General features: G+C 39.6%; 1 protein-coding gene across 13 annotated transcripts; it reads right to left on the bottom strand.

Annotated features, from left to right (window-relative positions):
- Positions 1-444: 444 nt before the first annotated feature.
- On the bottom strand, positions 445-18,837 carry amph (amphiphysin). 13 transcript variants are annotated; one of them, XM_071491564.1, is made up of 22 exons: positions 18,671-18,837; positions 16,788-16,868; positions 16,227-16,281; positions 15,501-15,595; positions 15,143-15,238; positions 14,952-15,059; positions 14,720-14,805; positions 14,157-14,232; positions 13,712-13,794; positions 13,396-13,534; positions 8,523-8,633; positions 8,336-8,419; positions 7,493-7,519; positions 7,295-7,318; positions 6,460-6,696; positions 4,915-4,944; positions 4,409-4,450; positions 3,618-3,983; positions 2,763-2,807; positions 2,006-2,194; positions 1,792-1,893; positions 445-1,661 (listed from the first exon to the last, which is right to left on the bottom strand). In XM_071491564.1, the coding sequence occupies exons 1-22, from the start codon at positions 18,737-18,739 to the stop codon at positions 1,557-1,559; spliced, it is 2,250 nt and encodes a 749-aa protein (XP_071347665.1). In that variant the 5' UTR covers positions 18,740-18,837; the 3' UTR covers positions 445-1,556. The 13 variants fall into 13 exon arrangements, with proteins under 13 accessions (XP_071347665.1, XP_071347657.1, XP_071347661.1 ...); XM_071491556.1 differs by having other exon boundaries at positions 5,206-6,699; positions 8,523-8,642; positions 18,671-18,824; XM_071491560.1 differs by having other exon boundaries at positions 4,409-4,491; positions 6,012-6,699; positions 8,523-8,642; positions 18,671-18,824.

The following is an 18,837-nucleotide window of genomic DNA, read 5'->3' as shown; positions in this document are numbered from 1 at the left end:
ACAATGTGGGAATCTGCAGTGATGTGCGCCAGCCAGTGCCTTGCCTTTGGCTCTCTAGGGCTGCCAAACTTGGCAGACACCTTTGGAGTGACCAAAGGAACAAGCACACAAACTTTTGTGACTCTAGCACCCACAGTTCCCAAGATATGAGGCTAGCCAAGGTTCATCAAATCGGCAATTGTGGTTTTATACTATTACCCCAACCTAATCTGTGATTGTCATTTTAGCATTTTTTTTTTTATTCACAGGACATTTCAACAGCTCTGTGTGGATAAAAAGCAACATCAAGAAAAGGAGACCTATTACTAAGAAATGTTTTTATCTAATCTAACCCTACCTTAACACTCTTGCCTAACCCCCAACCACTCACTTGTACCCCGTGCTGGTGCCCCCGGCTCATTTAATAAATGTTAAATTACAATCAATGGTCAAAACAAAGCTTCATACATTATTAACTCTCATTTATTTATCATGACATAAATGGTTATTGTATGTACATCACAAAATGTATACATCTAGTTTTAAATTCACTATTAAAGAAAGTGATATCAACTTTGTTGAGCTACAGAACTGTTGGAACACGGAGACCTAAAATAATCCGACAACATAGATTGCATATTGGATTTGTTAATACCTTCCCTGTGATCATACACTTCTATATAAATAGCTGATAAGATTAAGATGTTGCCTGATTGATTCAGTTTCTTATAAATATAATTTTTATAAGAGATGACTTCTACAGATATACAATGATATTTTTAATAGTAGGGAGATTCTTTGTTTTTATTGTCTTTTAAAATACTTGATTACAATAAATGATCTGAGATTTTCATGCTGGATGTGCACTGGTTGTTAAACCAGTACTTAAATAATAAATGTCAATACTATTTTGGCAAAAACACAGCAACACTTGTTATTAAGATCATTAATTGCCACATATGCCAAAGAAAGATCACCACACACTCAACCGTAACACAGAAGTACATTAACAGTGATTCAAATGTAACAGCAATGACATTTCTGAAAAAAACAACAAACTCAAGAGTTTCATGTTACACTCGAACACATTTAAATAGATCACAGCACTACAGATTCTGGTATACTCCACAGCAGAGCAAGAAAATTAGTACAACACACTTGGTGCAAAAAAGGTGCAGTATTTCTTATTTTTCTTTTTGTTTTCTCCAGAAAAACTTTTCCTGCTCTTGAAGGTGTGAACATATATTTCAACATTACCATAAGACCATACATCATATTTTGTCTGTCAAAAAAAAAATAAACTCTTCTTAGTTCCAGGAAAGGTAGACCATACTATCACATCATGCTTGTTAATTTTCACTTCAGCTGGAAATAGTACTAGTATTTCATACCATGAGTTTTACTTTCAGTAGAGTGAAGAGTCTTATCTAAGCAGAAATAGCATTATGTTGGCCAGCAGACAGCTGAATGAGACCACAGGTTTTTCTCAGGACAGGGCTAGCTACATGCTGACTGGACTGCTTGTACACCAGTGTTTCAAATTTCTCCCGATTTGATCTGCCATCTACGGAGACTTCTTACTCCAAATGCTGGGTAAAGTTTTCTGGGAACAGTCCTTTTTGAGCACCGGCTCCGAGTGTTACCCAGTCACTTTCTTTGATCCCTGTGAGCCAGCCAGCATCCTGCAACAAGCACAGCCACAAAAACACCACTATCAGCCTAAATTACTGTTACAGTTTTGTTCGTTCCTTCCTTCCAAAAGGCTGATGATATTTAATTACTGGATTTAAACATGTCACATATTCTGCTCACCTGATCCTCTACTGAAGCAGTTGGAACCACCAACACCACATCACCTCTCTTTAGTTCAAGCTCATCTGAATTTGCAGCTTCAAAGTCATGCATTGTCTCCACCTACAAGAAAGAAAAACACCATTACCATGTCTGATAACAACAGATACCTAACCCACACAGTAAGTGCTGCTGTAAAAGTTAGGAGTTATTTGGTATGTGGATGAACTCCCACCTTATAGAGAAAGTCATCAGGGAGTCCTGACACAGCACCAGATGGACTCATATGTTTGATGGTCTGGTTTTGAGCTGTAACCTCATTGTCACTTATGGCAGTGGGGGAGATGATGTCAGCATCACGGTCATCATCACCTTCATTACTGGATGCTGGTTCAATCACCACGGAGGGGATCGGCATCTTTTCCTGCAGGCAACAATCAGCATCACCCTCTCATTGATAACCTTTTACTTTGTCTCAGAAAAGCACACAACAACAGTAGTAAAGCTAATAACTTTTTAATCATTCCTAAACTTATTTTGATCATGTCCTTGTTGGTATAGCACGATCATCCTAATTCTTCAATTTAAATTCTCTGAACATTGAGAAGTCCTGTTTTTATTTGTGTGGCAGTAATTCTCTAGAGATATTGACTTTTCTTAAAAAAAAACCTAAAATAACAAAGTATTATGGAATCCTATGATAAAACCCACACAGCACAGATTAAGACAATGTGATTATTGCTAAGGAAATCAAACACAAGGCACATGTAGTGGTGGATGACAGAAACAGTCTAAAGTACAATTGACACAATAACAGATGCATAACTATTATTGTTTAGTTAATGTGTTGTCCAACTTTTAATTACTTGCAGAATTTTATTATTCAATTCTTTCATTATTCTTAAAAAATAGTGATAAAAATATTTAAATTGTCAATGAATGACAAAGAAAAATGAAAGCTAACAAAAACCAAAATAAGCAGATCTACATACCTCACTGAGTTCTGGCTTCTCAGAACTGGGAGATCCAACCTTTGACTTTGAAGACAAAAATCACATTTAGGACACATATGTTCTCTATGCAAGTACAGTATGCAAAGACAAATGGCCCAGCTGCTCTGAACGCACAACTTGGAAATAAGCTCAATTTGCGATGTAGGTATTATAGTGAAAGCTAATCTGGACATTTCCATGACCACAGTATTAAGCAAACACACATCCATGGAGGAATGTGTGAGAACTGCTGTGCTTATTGCACTGAATAAAGAAAAATGAAACAAATCAGATGTGATTTTTGATCTCTGAATCACTTATGAAGGAAGAATGGAAATTTTCTTTCTCAATAAACAGTTCTCACAGCTTACACCTCTGTTGCATTGTGACACACTCCATAAGGCAATACTGCATGAAATGCATCTGACATAACTCAAAGTGTTTGTTTGTGTCCTTGCCTAGAACATGTTTGTGGCCTTAATCACATTATACCATAGAAATAATGAACTGAAAGTAAAGACTCAAACAATTCAACATGTAAATATTTAATAATTTACATACTACTAATGATATGGATCATATGGTGGTGATGATGATGACACTGGTGATAATTTTAATAGTGATGACCATAATAACGGCAATGATGATGATAATGATGAAGGTGATGAAGATGATGGTGATAATGATGATGACAATGATGACAATGATGTAATTACTATGACGATGATGTTGATAATGGTGAAAACAATGCTGATGATGACAGTGCTGATGATGATGGAATGATGACGATGATCAGGTGGTCACAAATAGCAGTAGTGTCATGACTGAGCTACTGGGATCAACGCATCCACTCACAGCAGGCTTCTCCTCCATTGGGCTGCCAGAACTTTCTGCTGTATCTTCCTCACCAACAGGTGGAGCTGCAGGTTCTTCCACCTCACCAGCAGGTAGAGCTGTATGTTCATCCACCTCTCCTCCGAGAGGGGAAGCTGCAGGTTCTTCTTTGGCAGGGCTGGTTGCAGGTTCATCTCCGACAAGGGGGATAACAGGTTCATGTTCAGCGGGGGGGGCTGCAAGTTCATCTCCAGCATGGGGGGCTGCAGGTTCATCTCCATCAGGGGAAGCTGCAGGTTTGTTTTGTTCCTTTGCAGGTTCTGTCGAGGCAGCAGCCTGTATCTCTGAGGCTCCAGGAGCCCTAGTTGATTCAGCATTAGCTTCGTTCTTTTGCAAAGGAAGACGGTGATCAACCCTCAAACAGTTTAAATGTGGTTGCTGATGTTTTTCATGAAATTCAGTAAACGGCTCAGAATTTGTAACAAAAGTATCCATCTGTCTAAGTGGACCATTCATGCACACTAATACATCCGTAATGTCAGTTCATTTTTCTGTCTAAGGTAAATTTAAGTTTAAAATAAAGTTTAAAATATTTTAGTTGCATTTTTATATGTCTGAGATATCCCAAAAAGCTACTGATCAAACAGAGGATATAACTTAACAGCAAATGTTTACAAAAGGTCCTCAACAAACTGATTATCAAATAAAACTGCTCAACAGAACAACAGACTAAGAAGATTAATACACCATTCTATATCATATACATATGATACCTTGAATAAAATCTTGCTCATGGTAAAAGTAATACTCACCATCTTATCAAAATTGGCAAAAAATGATGTGGCAGAAGCATCCTTCAGAATGCATATGTGAAAAAAATGAAGAGTAGTAAGAACTAAAGAAGAAAAATACAAAATGATTTCTCATTCACAGAAGAGAGGGAAGACTATTTGCAAAACATTCAAATTTGAGGCATTAAGAGTTGCGACATTAAGGTCTTGGAAAATTAATGAACAAGACATAAAGAGATGAAACATTAGAAGACTGGACATAAAGAGACAAGATATTAAGACATGAGACAACAGGGGATGAAACGATAAGAAAGGAGACATTAAGAGAAGGGACATTTAGCTGATGTGACACTGCAACAGCAAAAAATGTTTGGATGATATGGTAAGTTGGTAAAATCATTGGTGACACTAAAAGTCTCCATGGATTGAAATAGATCTGAAACACTGTACTCAGAACAGCTGTAAACTACATTTTACTACTTTGTCTGGACAATAGCTGGAAATTTAAATTTATTTTGAAAAATTACCTGTGAAAATCCATTGAATGCGTTGGACACCTGAATAAATTCAGACACAGGTTAATGTTATAAAGCATTTAGGATTACTAAATGAGTTGTAAAGAAAACCAAAGTATGGAATGAACAAGCAAACAAAGCAAGAGGAGAGGTGGGAAGAGCTCAGGGTAGGATCCAGGTTTTAGGATGACTACTTTCACTTTGTCAGTCTGTGGGAGGGTAGAAGGAAGGAAAGAGATTTCAATGATTTCTAATCTACTCTGTGCTAATCTACCACACTAAAGAAGGGAGGAAGTCAAGTACCTCTTCCTGTTCTGTATCTAGCTCTTGGTACAACTTTCCAAATCTCCGGTTTGCAGCCTCGTCTTCGGACATGTCTGAATTTTCTGGTTCTTTGTGAACTCTGGGAATGTTAACATCTTCTACCATTCCACAGATGGATGCAGAGTTTTGTCGAGTGACAGAGGATTCGAAGCCACTGCTGTCACTGACTTCCTGCCAGGACGTGGTAGTGGAGGCAGGACAATCAATCCCTGAAGAGGCTGCTGGAAAACTGTTGGCAAAAGGGTCTGCATCCCACTCACTCCCTCCCCCACCTTCTGCTGAGGTCTCAGCAAATGTATTAAATTGAAATCCACCCCCCTTGTTTTCAAACTTTGCTTCAGCAAATGGATCTGAATGAAACATACCTATTCCCTGTGTTTCAGCTGAGGGGACTGAATCAAATGCACCTCCTCCCTGAGTTTCAGCAAAGGGATCTGAATCAAACACACTTGCTCCCTGTATTTCAGCAAATGGATCTGAATCAAACGCAACTACTCCCTGTGTTTCACCAAAGGGATCTGAATCAAATGCACCACCTACTTGTGTTTCAGCAAATGGATCTGAACCAAACACACCTCTTTCCTGGGTTTCACCTGAGAGAACTGAATCAGGCACACCACCTCCCTGAGTTTCAGCAAAGGGATCTGAATCAAACACACTTGCTCCCCCTGTTTCAGTAAAGGGATCTGAATCAAACACACCTCCTCCTTGTGTTTCAGCTGAGGGAATTGAATCAAAAGCACATTCTCCCTGTGTTTCAGCAAAAGGATCAGAATCAAACGCACCTGCTCCATGTGTTTCAGAAAGGTTTCCGTAAACTGTGTTGCTCACTGGTGAAACTTGTTCTACAGTTTGAGATAAGTCTGGTGCTACACCATCAGCTCCACCTGCCCACCCCTCTGAGGCACTCACTGGGGGACGATCTTCATATGAAAGTTCATCATCAGCACTCGCCCAGCCTCCCCCCAGACCTCCATCACCCCACTCCTCAGCAGTCTCATATTCAGACCCAGAGCCATCTGGAGACCTGGCCCACTTTTCTCTTCTGTCCTCTGTGCTGTCCTCAATCTGTTCACCATACTCATTGGTGAATATAAGTCCTGGGGTGGATGTCCTGCGGTCTTCGTGCCCTGCTACCCCCCCCCCTGAATCTGCCTGCCCAGTCTTGTTTTCATCACCTCTGACTGCAGTGGGATGAAAGTTGGGGTTAGTTTGAGAGTCCCACTTGCTAACCTCAGATTCAGCTGCTGTGGCTGCCTCACTTTCCTGAGGAGGTGTAGCTGTATTTCCACCCGGCAGCCAGCCATCTGCCTGGGGCCAGCCCTGAGCCCCACCCTGTGCCCCGTCCTGTGCCCCCTCCAGCCCTACAGCAGGAGCCTCAGGGGCCTCGGCTCTTGAAGAGGCATCTCCATTTGCTGGCACTGCACCAAAGTCTGCGGACCAGTCAGCCATGAAGCCAGCATCCGCAGCCTGCTTGGAAATGGCAGGGAATGAAGGGTTTAATTTTGACCCCCCACCCCTACTCTACAGTCTGACTGGAAGGCCAGTGCATGGAAATACAGAGTAGCTATTTTCCACATACAGACACTGCACCTGAATGATGTATCTGGAGAATGATCATGGTTGCCATCTAAAAGATATATACACATCTCATCTTTGTGCTGAGTTTCTGACTGCCTTCAAAATTTACTGTGAATTCTGGGTAAATTTAGACTCTTAAAAATGCAAACATGGCCACAGTACAGGTCTCTTAATATGCATAGTAAACTAGGTGGAATTTTTTGCATCAAAGTTATTCAATTATATTTTAAAATCAACAGTACAAATGTAGGTATTAAAAGAAAAAATAAATGCCAACAGGAGAAGACATTAGTTGGCCATATTATCTTTTTGGAAATAGCAGCTAAACAAGGTCAAAGGTGAAATTAATTGGATGAGTTTGTGAATACACTGATCTACTACAGTGAACATTATCATTATGAAGACAGGGAATCCAAATCCATCATTGATTTCTCAGGTTTTAGTGATGATGACAAGCAACAGTGGTGTTGTGTAACTAAATACTTACAGGCTGGGCTGTTTGTGTGTTTGCCTTAAAAAAAAAAAAGAAATAGTAAAGAAATGGTTCAGATCTGCAGAGACAACCACATTGATCTGTTTTATTTAATCTATACATTTGGAGGATCAAGTTCACATTTGTGATTTTGCAATAGCTACATAAATTATACACTGAAAAGTTTTGAATAAGACACAAGACTTTACTTACCGACCACATATCCCAAGGTATAGCTGTCTGAAAGGGGCACAGCACATGTTGTTAATATTGGTGATCAGCACATATTTTATAAAGATTAACATCAGTAACACATCAATAGGAACCATTAACATCAGAAGCAGCTCTTAATGAATACTCTGCTACTACTGTTAGTTCATCTGTGAAAACAAGCCCTGAGAGGCAAGTGATTTTTTTTTTTTGTCTCTCTGGGGTTTGTTTTTATAGATTATAAAAAAATAAATATAAAAAAAATATATAAAGAAAATAAATTGAAAAGAAAAGTTAACTAAATAAATATGCATAACAGGACTCAAACTCCAACCTCCTCGGTGAAAGTCCTTTGTAAGATCCATTCTCCCATTACAGCTTCTTACTTGTATGGGTTTTGTTGCTCATTGTGGTAGTTCACCTGACTTCCTTAAGTGTTCCTGGCAGAAAGCCTTTGCTTATTAAAATACATTTCTAGCCAAGATGAGGAACAGCAATGTTACATAACTTAGGGTTGTGGTCCACTTCAGTCTCTTGTGGCTGAAATCAGTATTACAAAAGCAAATGATTGAATGAATTTCCATCTGTGATAACAACCCCAGAGAGGAAAGTAAAAATTTTTTTTTTTTTCCGGGGGATCATTTTTCCATTTTTTTCTTTCTTCCCAGAAAAAAGCTGTCAGAGCCTCTGTAAAAAACTGAGCAGATTAATAAACAGCTTCACAGGCCCTTCTAGTAAAAATCAACTCTCAGACTTTTCTTTCTGACCACACTTGTTCAGGTGTAGAGGTGTACTCTGCAGGTGAAATTATGTTAATGAAATGAAAAGAATGAAAATTAAAAGAACCTGTGGTATTGGTGAGACACTTTCATCTGGCTGAAAAGCATCAAAGTCCAGGTCAAGAAGAGATTCTCCAGGTCGTTCATTGGGCTGTGAGCAACAGCGAAAAAAGATGGGTAAACAAATGTTTACAATACACTGTGCATAGTAGGAAAATTTAATAAGCACAGAGAATGTGTGTGGATCCCCTGACCTGCGATGGTGAAGGTGCTGGTAAAAATTCTCCTCCAAATAGGTCAATGATCTGCTCCTCTGCCACCTCCTTGGTAGGTGTGACCTTTGGTGGTGGAGGCACCGGTGGTCCCTTTTTAAACTGCCAGAAGACACAACAAGCCATGAGCATCTCAAATCGGAGAGATTTAATCTAGCAGCACCTTTTCACTTTTTCTGATTTATGTTACTGTGTCATGTACAGCAGGGGTCTCCAACAGGCAGCTCATGAGCTTCCAGTAGCTCACCCAAAGGTTCAGAGATTATAGTCTGTACAAACCATGGATGCATAGTACAAACTTTAGGCAACACAACATTTCTCATTAGATCTACTCCAAATGCAACTAAATCAAATATACAGACAGACCTCCTCTTCAACACCTTCATTATGTCTGTGTGTTCAGGTTTGACTGAATTGTGACTTTTGACACAAAATTGACACTGATGAGAGTTTCAGATATTTCTGGTACAAAATGTGAGGTTTGGATATTGATATTTGTGTTATGATTTGGACATTGTGGTCCTTTCAATTCCCTCTTGTTTTTGTTGTTTTGTGTGTATGTCAGCTGGGCGTGGCTTCCTGAATCCTGCTCCCTCCAGTCTACATATGCACCTGCTTTTCATCATTCAATCAACTTCACCACTAGCTGAAGTATAAAGGTTATGCTACGGCCAAGGTCTGTTTGTAAACTTAGTTGCTCTGTGTCTTCCAGACTTCTTGCTAACTCTGTTATCCCTGTGCTTCAGGTCCATACTCCTGCAACCCTGCCACCTGCCATGCTCAGCTCCAGTCTCATCTTGCCTGTTGAATTTTGTTTGCCTGCCCAGTTCTGTGAATTCCTGTGTGTGTGTGTGTGTGTGTGTGTGTGTGTGTGTGTGTGTGTGTGTGTGTGTGTGTGTGTGTGTGTGTGTGTCCATCTCTGCCATTATTCTGCCAGCCTGTCTACACCCCCTCACCCCTATTGCCATCACTAGCTCCATTCCACACTTTTTACAAGAATTACAATAAAAGACTTGTTTTTTCAGCACAACTTTGTGTTCTGCCTTATGGTTTCAGATCAGTATAAAAAGCTTAAATTTTGATGACCTGTTGATCTGTTGACCTTTCATCTGATTTGGTTTGGAGATCAGTTGGAGTGTTTTGATGTGAGTAAATGTAACCAGTGATATAAGACGAGGAGCTCTCAGCCCCTTTATTTTGGTCAAAGTAGCTCTCAGTAAAAAAAACGGTTGGAGACCCTTAATGTACAACATCAAAAAGGATGAATGGAGCCACATGTGGACAATACAAACACAATGATACATACCAACACTTAACAGTTACATATAACACAAAACAATTATTATACACTAGTTGTGAAGTGGGAGGAGCCACTGGTTGTCAAAGTGAATTTTTCTAACCTGTTCTATGTTATTATTTTCACTTCTTCTTTTAATGATTCCCTTAGATTACTGGACACAAAAGAAGAAGCCAAAGATGCAAATCACAAATTCTAAATGCTTCATCATAACAGTTCACATCACATAGCTCCACAGCTGCTGAATTCAAAACTGAACCAGTATTAGAAAGTCAACTGATTTCAGCTGCAGACTGTTTTCAATTTTCGCAACACCCACTGCTTGTGTTAGCTCCCATCATTAGCAACTCCAATTAGTTTACCTTGTCCTGTGAAAAGTTATCTCCTCTCATTTTATGCACACAAATTTGTACCTTCAACTTTATAATTGCTTTGTAATTGCAGTTAATCATTTGAAAGGATGACAGTGGTGACACACAGTGGTTGCCTAAGTAAGGTCATAGTATCTCCCATCCAACATGCTCAATCCTACTCACATCCTCTGTCAAAAACTTGTGAGATTTTAAGAATTAGTGACAGTATCAGCAGATAATAGAGGAAAGCTGAATAACAGACGTTTTCAGTTCTGGATAAGGTACAGTCAAACTCCAAACCATCCCAGAGTTTCCCTGGGCATCAGGTAAGAACTCCAACACCAAACAAACAAATACACATCTGTGTTTCTAATGGTGGCAACACACACTCCACAAATAAACACTGTTGAATATTTTCCTGACTTTTGCATCAGATTTCAGGACACAATATATTTACAATGTTGAAACTGGTCATCCTTAATTCGACTGAGCATGGAATTAGTAGTTGATCGCAACCTCTAGCGACTATAAACCAATCAGAGCAATGCAACAGCAACTGTCAGAATACAGCAGTTATTTAAGTACGACACACAAATACAGGAACAGGCTGTCAGTGAAAACAAACAAGCTTTACTTTGTGTATGAAGCCTGGGCCATCAAATCCTGACCTACTGGATCAGGATGCCATTTTTGGGTGTTTATTTTTTTGTGTTTTTTTTTTTTGTAAACAAGTCAGGGCTGGATGTTTTTCTGTGAAATGAATAACTATAATTGACACTTGTCATCATTGGTGTCTAATATCTGATCAAAAGTATCAAAATTTGTTTTATATAATCTTTTTTAAATTTATTGAGTGAATATTTATCATTTTAAAGTAATCACTTTATTAAGAACACCTGTACACCTGCTTATTCATTCAAGTATCCCATCAGCCAATCATGTAGCAGCAGCAGATCCAAGTGAGGAGCTTCACTTAATCTTCACATTAAATGTCAAAATGAGGAAAAATGTGATATTAGTGACTTTGAGTGCACCACGATTGTTGGTGTTTCTTAAGCTGCTGATCTCCTGGATTTTCACCCTCAACAGTCTGTAGACTTTTTACTTAGAATGGAGCCACAACAAAACCATCCAGTGAGCAGCAGCTCTGTGTTGATGAGAGAGGTCAGTGGTCAGAGGAGGATGAACTGACTGAATGGAGCTGACAGGCTACAGTGACTCAGATAACCACTCTTTATAACTGTGGTGAGCAGAAAAGCTTCAGAGTGAACAACACATCCAACCTGGAGGTGGATGGACTACAACAACAGAGACCATGTTCCACTTCCTGTCACCAAAACCAGAAACCTGAGGCTGCATTAGTCACAGGCTCACCAATACTGGACAGGTGAAGACCTGGTCTGAGAGATCAGGATTTATTTTTTTGCCACCTCCAGCATGATAACATACCATGTCACAAAGCAAAAAAATATCTAAAAATGCCAACAAAGACTGTAAGAACTGATCTGAACACTAAGAGAGGTATTATGACATACAAGGCAGGCGGGATACTCTGATAAAACACTACAGAGGTTTAGTACCACCAGCTGAATGTGACATGGTTACTTACCAAGAATACATGGGCAGAATGGAGACACATGAACAGATAAACAAGACGAAGACATGTTACAGGTCAGTGAGACAAAACACTGGATATGCTTTCAATGAAGCATCACAGTTTAGTCTATGATCTAACATCTTAAACCTTGAACACACAAAGATCTACCACATTAAAAACTAATTATATTTTCTACTGTTTCTATTCTATTGTTGTGGTCATGTATGATATATTTTAAAACACTGGTTCCCAACATAGAGTCCACCTGTAGCCCTTTAGGGGCCCACACACCTGAGAGATCAGTCCTCCACTGGGTCCCCCTCTACACAGCAACACTGTTAATCAATGTTCCATGTCTACTGGACCCTGCTCTGTCATGGCTCCGTCATGTAAATATCACTGATCTGTCATGTAAACATCATGGCTCCGTCATGTAAACATCAAGGCTTCAGCATGTAAACATCACAGCTCCAGCATATAAACATCACAGTTCCGGCATGTAAACATGCTGGCCCGCTGGGGGTTTGGGATGTTTTGCATCATATTGATAACCCTGTCCTCTATTTCAGCTACAACCCCGCTTTGTATTGCTAAGTGATGTGCACAACAGATGATGTGCTAACCCTAACCCTAACACCAAACTCAAATGTCAATTAATTTTTAGTTTGCAGCCACTGTCATTTTATTATTTTTACAGTGCAGACAGTGTACTGTGCCCCGTGACAGTCCAACTCATCATACATAGAAAACATCAACAAGTAAAAACGCTACTGGATGAGACCGGGAACCAGTGTTCATGAAATGACGTGTGACCTCACATTCGTACATATACATATTTGTCCAAATACATTTGACAAACATGTAAAAACTATTTACATCTAACACTTCAAGTCAGATCTCATGACCTGAACACACAGTAGAAACAAGGCCGTATTCTACCATCGGGTATCTACTGTATATAGTAACACTGGTGTCACAGATTCAATACACGCAGTAACAGACAAATGACAAAAAACTGATGTTACATGTTCACTCACCAATCAACAGACAAAAGTGTGCAGCAAAAAAAAAAAACAGTCACAGAAAGTTACTGTGAAGTTTGAACAGCTGAAAACACCCAGTTCTGGTTAGTAAACTCTGTACTTAATATATTTAATAAAAATGTGGTAATCACTGTCTGCTGATGATTCTACTGTTGTCTATCATGATTAATCACCATTATATCATCTATCAATCACTGTTATATTATCTATCGGTATTGTTTTATCAGTTGATCACTATTGTATCACTAATATATAATCTATCAATATTATATCATCTGTCAATCATTACCATATCATCAATTAATCTCTATCATCTATCAATCACTATACCATTCATCACTGTCATATCTATCAATCACTATTATATTGTCAATTAATCTCTATAAAATCTTCTGTCAAAAACAAAACAAAAAAATTGTATATTATCTATATATTTACAGAAACTACATTTTTCATTTTGTCCAGATCAATAATATGGAACATCTACCAGTGATGTGGATCTAGCTCAAATTAGGATTATATTTACCTGTGATGAGGATATGGATCATGTTAAGTTTGGATCTACCTGTGTGGGGGATTTGGGGCGTGGTGGTCCAGGTGAGACAGGACGAAGCATATGATTGGAGCTGGCGTCTGGACTCTCTGGTGGACTCTCATCTTCTGGTGGTGAAGGAGTTCTTGCAAGTCGTAGTGGTCCTGAATCACTGAGGGATGAGGCAGAAACCACACAATCATATACTGTAAAATTCTGATTGGCTTCCCAGTGTCAGATGTCACAGTCAAATTAATTAAGATTAATTTCGCTGAAACAAAATAAAATCTAAATTAAAACTTTCTAGATTTAAAGTTAAGCTAATTCCTAAGGTAAAACTCATACTAACCTTGGTGCTCCTTGGATGGTGAACATTTTGTCAGAGTGCTGCTCAGCCAGTTTGGTCATCACTTCATACAACTGCCTGCACACCTGGGTAGTAGATAAAATTAAAAGTTAATGTAGAAGTATTTTTTACTCCACAGAAATAGGTTTTACCCTTCTCTAAAAAAATTATCCAATAAAATTGTTCACTTGCCCTTTGTATAAAACCCGAGCTTTAACACTTTACCATCCACAGAAACACCTCTGCCCATGTTAGATGTCACAAAGTGTCCTCACTTTACTGGTCACAGACCTGATGTCTGCAATATTTTAAACTGGACTCCATCTCCCTATCTGACTTTTGCCCTGCATTATGTAACATTCAAAACAGCTCTAAAACCTTTTCATTGGTTTACTTTGTCAATGTTGTCAGAACATAGTAGTGATTCAAACGCCAAGAAAAAACTCACCAGAGAGATCTCTCTGTGAAACTTTGCCTCCAGACTCGTCACACTCTTGTAGGTGTTGATGTAAAAGCCAACCCGGCTGCAGAGCACAAAGAAAAATATTTCAGCTGGAGATTGTTGCTGATTCTGTGTCATTATTAGTCTCCAGATGATTAAAACTAGGTTTAATAAACTCTGTCTCAGTGGATCTAACCCTAACCTTAAGTGACTGTAATACAGACTGGAGCAGAACTGGAAGGTTTGTCTTTGAACAGTCGGTTGGTTCATAAGCATGTGTCAAAAATTAGGATGGTTAAACATCAGTACCTGATGCATCTGCAGGTTGTGGATGTACAGTTGGCCAATCTCTGACTTTGGTTTCAGTGAAATTAGAATCTGAATCTGGTTCATTATCAATGTTTGAATCACTCATGTTTGTATTTGAACTACAAGACACCTTCACTCTGCTGCTGCTCAGCACCAAACATCAAATGCTGAATTGAAAGACTGAATCTATCAGAGGAGGAGAGACAGCTGTGTTTATAAAAGACTAACACAACTGCGCCTGAATCTGTGATGTGGCTTACCTGTCCCAGAGAGTTGGTAGTTCATCCTGTAGACCCACGTTAAGCTCATCAAACACTCTCTGAGCCTTTTTCAGCTCATCTTCTGCCTGCAGACAAAAACCTTTCACTTCATAGAACACCTGGCCAGGTAACATATATGGCTATATTGCTGTGTGTCACCTGTATAGGTGCTATATGCTTCCTTTGACTTCTGAAGCCTTTGCCCTGATTGATGACAGACAGGTGGACTCACCTTCATTATCTTGCGGTCATTCTTCATCCCAGACGCCTGCAGAGTTTCAACATGGTGACGAGCGCTGTCATAGTCGATGAGTTTCCGACTTCTCTTGGCCACACGAGTCTGAAACATCCCAGAGTTTCACTTTTCACACTGTGGATCAAAGTTTCAAGTTTGTTTTGTAAAAAAGGCAAAGTGTTTGTTACCTTGAGGTCTGGGAACTGTTGCAGGTATGCATCCAGGTTCAGCAGCGTCGAGTCCACCAGTTTGTTATGGAAGTCTTCCCACAGTGCATCACAGTCCTGCAAAAAACATAACTCATGTCATCACTGCAACACATTAAAGTGAAAATTATTCTGTACAATATAACACGCCAGAGGCCAGCATTCTCAGGTACCCTCTCATCTTTATCTGACACTATACCTGACCACAACCTGCAGGTGAAGGGCCCACAAGGGGGTGGCTCCAATAATCACCTGGACACCTGTGTCTCACACTAACATCTGTGTCTCACACCTGGACACCGGTGTCATCCTGTATTGTTGGTGTTTTTACAGTTCTAACCTTCCCAATGGTCATGACGTCGTCTTTTCCATGCCAGTCTGGTTCATACACTTCATGCAGAGACTGGGTCAGGTTGATGGAGGCCTGCTGCATCCCTGTAGGACCAAAAACACAGTCAGCTGATAGATGATGTTGTGGTGACTTAACTTTTGTCCTAAATGTACCTTACTATATAGTGTATGACATATGTGTTTAGTATATACAGTATCGTATATGTTTAATATACAGGACTGTGCCAAAATTTGAGACAGTTTGGATGTTCACTCTTGTCCTTCATCATCATCATCAGGAGGCAGCTGATTGGTCCAGGTTCACTCTGCAGCAGGACAACGAGTCCAAACACACAGCCAGGGTCATGATGAGCTATCTTCAGAGACCAAAGAACCAGGAGTACTGCAGCAGATGTTGCAGGTTCTCCAATATGCTGGAACAACCTACCTGCCAAGAACCTGAAGGATTGTCACTAAGTGTACTGAGAAAAACTAGTACTGCTTTAAAAGCAAAGGGGGGGGGGGGGGGGGTTACAGCAAATACTGATATGAGATACTGTTTACTGCACTTTGGATGAAATTCACTGTAAATAAAAGCTATTAATTGCTTTATTTACAGCTTTTATTAACTTTATTTATTTCACAGTGCTGTTTATGATGTGTTTAATATAATTATTTATGTGTTTTATGATGTCTGATGTCTTTATATGACACCAAACAAGAAACACCACCTCACCTTTAATAGCAGACATGTAGGTCTTCATCTCCCTCTGCAGCCGAGAACCTTCAGACTAACACAACACAGACAGACAGAGAGAGAGAGAGAGAGAGAGAGAGAAAGACAGACCTGGTTAATATAAATATACAACTATGTTTCATCAGTACTTTTACTTTGGTGAAACATGATGGTTTCCTGTTTTCCTGTTTTGAAGCTGCAGTTGAACTGTTAGGAGCTGTCTTTGATGGAGAAGAGCTGAATGGTCTTGCTGACGTTCCTCCTGTAATAATTCTAATACTTATAAAACCAGAGCCACTGACACTGATCCCTATTGGGGAGGTCAAACCTCTCTGTGTGGTGGGCTGCTGCCTTGTTCTGATTTTGCTGTTTCTTATTTTCAGGTACACAAACATGTGGACTCTGGATGTTAAAGTCCATCAGTCAGTCACCACTTTGATCCAGACTGAAAATCTCAACAACTGTTGAATGATTCTGATCAAATGTGGTTCAGACACCTATGTTGGTGTCAAGATGAAAAATAATGACTTTTTTGTTCATTCATTGTCCAGCATCTCTTACCTCCTGTCTCCTGAAGTTAATGACCACTTGTTCAAACTGTTCATCTTTGGTCTCATCTGCTTTTCCCAGCTTCTGCAGCACCTGAGAAAAAATACACAGTGAGACACTTTTAGACCTGCTTACATGAGATAATGAGTACATCTGTTTCCTAATCACACAAAAGCTTTTTAAAGATAGTAAAGTTACATTTTTATAGTTGTTCAGGTAAAGTTTATTTGTATTTTGTGAAACATCCACATACATGTGACTGAATGCCAGATAAAAAGATAAAAAATCATGTTTGCTTATTGATGTTGAAAAAAATATATTTTCATTATTTTTAAAGACCTGAAAGTAGCTGTGGTTTTAATTTGTTGGCACAAACAGGCAGTAAACAAAGAACTAAGACATTGTAAATGTTTTTTAGCATAACAAAATAAACAGCTTCACTCTTTCGTGTATTTTTAAGAAACAGCAGATTTGTTTGAAACAGGGTTAGAGTTAGGGTTAGGGGGCCTCTACATTAATAACATTTAAAACTCAAATCTTTAACTTTCTGGATGAAATACCAGAAATACCTTATATCAACCTGCTGAATGTGCCCCCTGAATGTAGCACAGAGGCATTTTTGTTTCAGCTGAGGGAACAGATTTTATTAATACACAATGTGACAGACATCACTCCTTTCTGTGTGTAATGTGAACAGATGATCTGCTCAAAGACAGGTGCCATCACAAACTCAGAGTAACAAAGAGAGGCCTCATCTGAAGGAACAGAAACAAGTTCATTTAGCATAAGCACATGACCAGGTGTAAGGTTTCACCACCATGGACAGTTCTCACTATCAGAACCAAGTTAAGTTTCAGCACCAGGGACAGTTCTCACTGTCAGAATCCTTGCTGTCAGAACCAGATCATGTTTCAGTATCATGGACAGTTCTCACTATCTGAACCAAGCAATGGTCCAACACGATAGACAGTTCTCATTGTGAGAACCAAGTTAAGTTTCAGCACCATGGACAGTTCTCACTGTGAGAACATGTAATATTTCAGCACCACGGACAGTGTTAAAACTATTGTATAATGAGTTATAATAAGCTAATTATTTCAAATGAGGCTGATTTGAGCTCACCAACACCCCTCACTGATATTAACCAGTAAATATGTAGACATACAGAGCCATTTATTTGTGTGAGTGTGTGTGTGTGGCTATACTCAACTGTAGATACTCAGTATATATGTTGAAATATAAATGTATAGATATATAGAGAACATCAGGACAGAGAGAGAGTGAGAGAGAGAGAGAGAGAGACGGGTAGTGCATATTGTCTATCTATAGCTCTATTTTCTGATCTGCATTTATCAGCATTAAATTCGGTACCGGCAGCCCAGTAGCTATATCCTACAAATAATGTGCAGGTAGCTGCTCTGACGTAGACATAACGTCACCACGCCGCAGACAGCACCCCCCACCAACAGCACCAGCATCACCGCCGACCTTGGAATGGAAAACACCTCACTGCCACTTATATAAATCATAAAATTCATGCGTGTCTTCATGCGTGTTTCACCGCACATGTGACGTCATCGCGAGGTGTTCCGATCAGTGTTAATCCGCCATCAGCTACAGCCAATCAAAACGCTCTGCGCCCCTTTCTGATAATTTTACTGTTTTTATGAGCTGATATTAACGGACACATCATGATGTCACCATCTAGGTGCGGATCAGTGTCTAATAATAAAAAAAAACACCAACTGGAAAATCAAAAGAATTTAATAATATCAGAGAGAAACGTTGCACAGGCCTGCAGCCTCGAACCAGCTCCACAGCCACCTATCCCTGTCCTGCTCCATCCGTCTTCCACCCTCCGCCTTCATCCCAACACCCTCCTCCTCAGCTCCTACCTTCTCCTGCGCTCTGTTCAGCCGTTTTTGCACGTTTTTAGCAAAGATTCCCGTTTTGATTTCCGCCATTATAACTGCAGACGGAGAGAGCGCAAGGCGGATTAACAGCGACAGAGAGAGAGGGAGAGCGACTGGGGGAGGGGTGTGTGTGTGTGTGTGTGTGTGTG

This window comes from Trachinotus anak, unplaced genomic scaffold, assembly GCF_046630095.1.
Source record: "Trachinotus anak isolate AG129_WGS33_773 ecotype Australia unplaced genomic scaffold, CSIRO_AGI_Tana_v1 ptg000012l, whole genome shotgun sequence".
In the NCBI taxonomy this organism is placed as follows: Eukaryota; Metazoa; Chordata; class Actinopteri; order Carangiformes; family Carangidae; genus Trachinotus; species Trachinotus anak.
The sequence above is the reverse complement of the archived record's forward strand: the minus strand, read 5'-3'. Positions and strand labels throughout refer to the sequence as shown.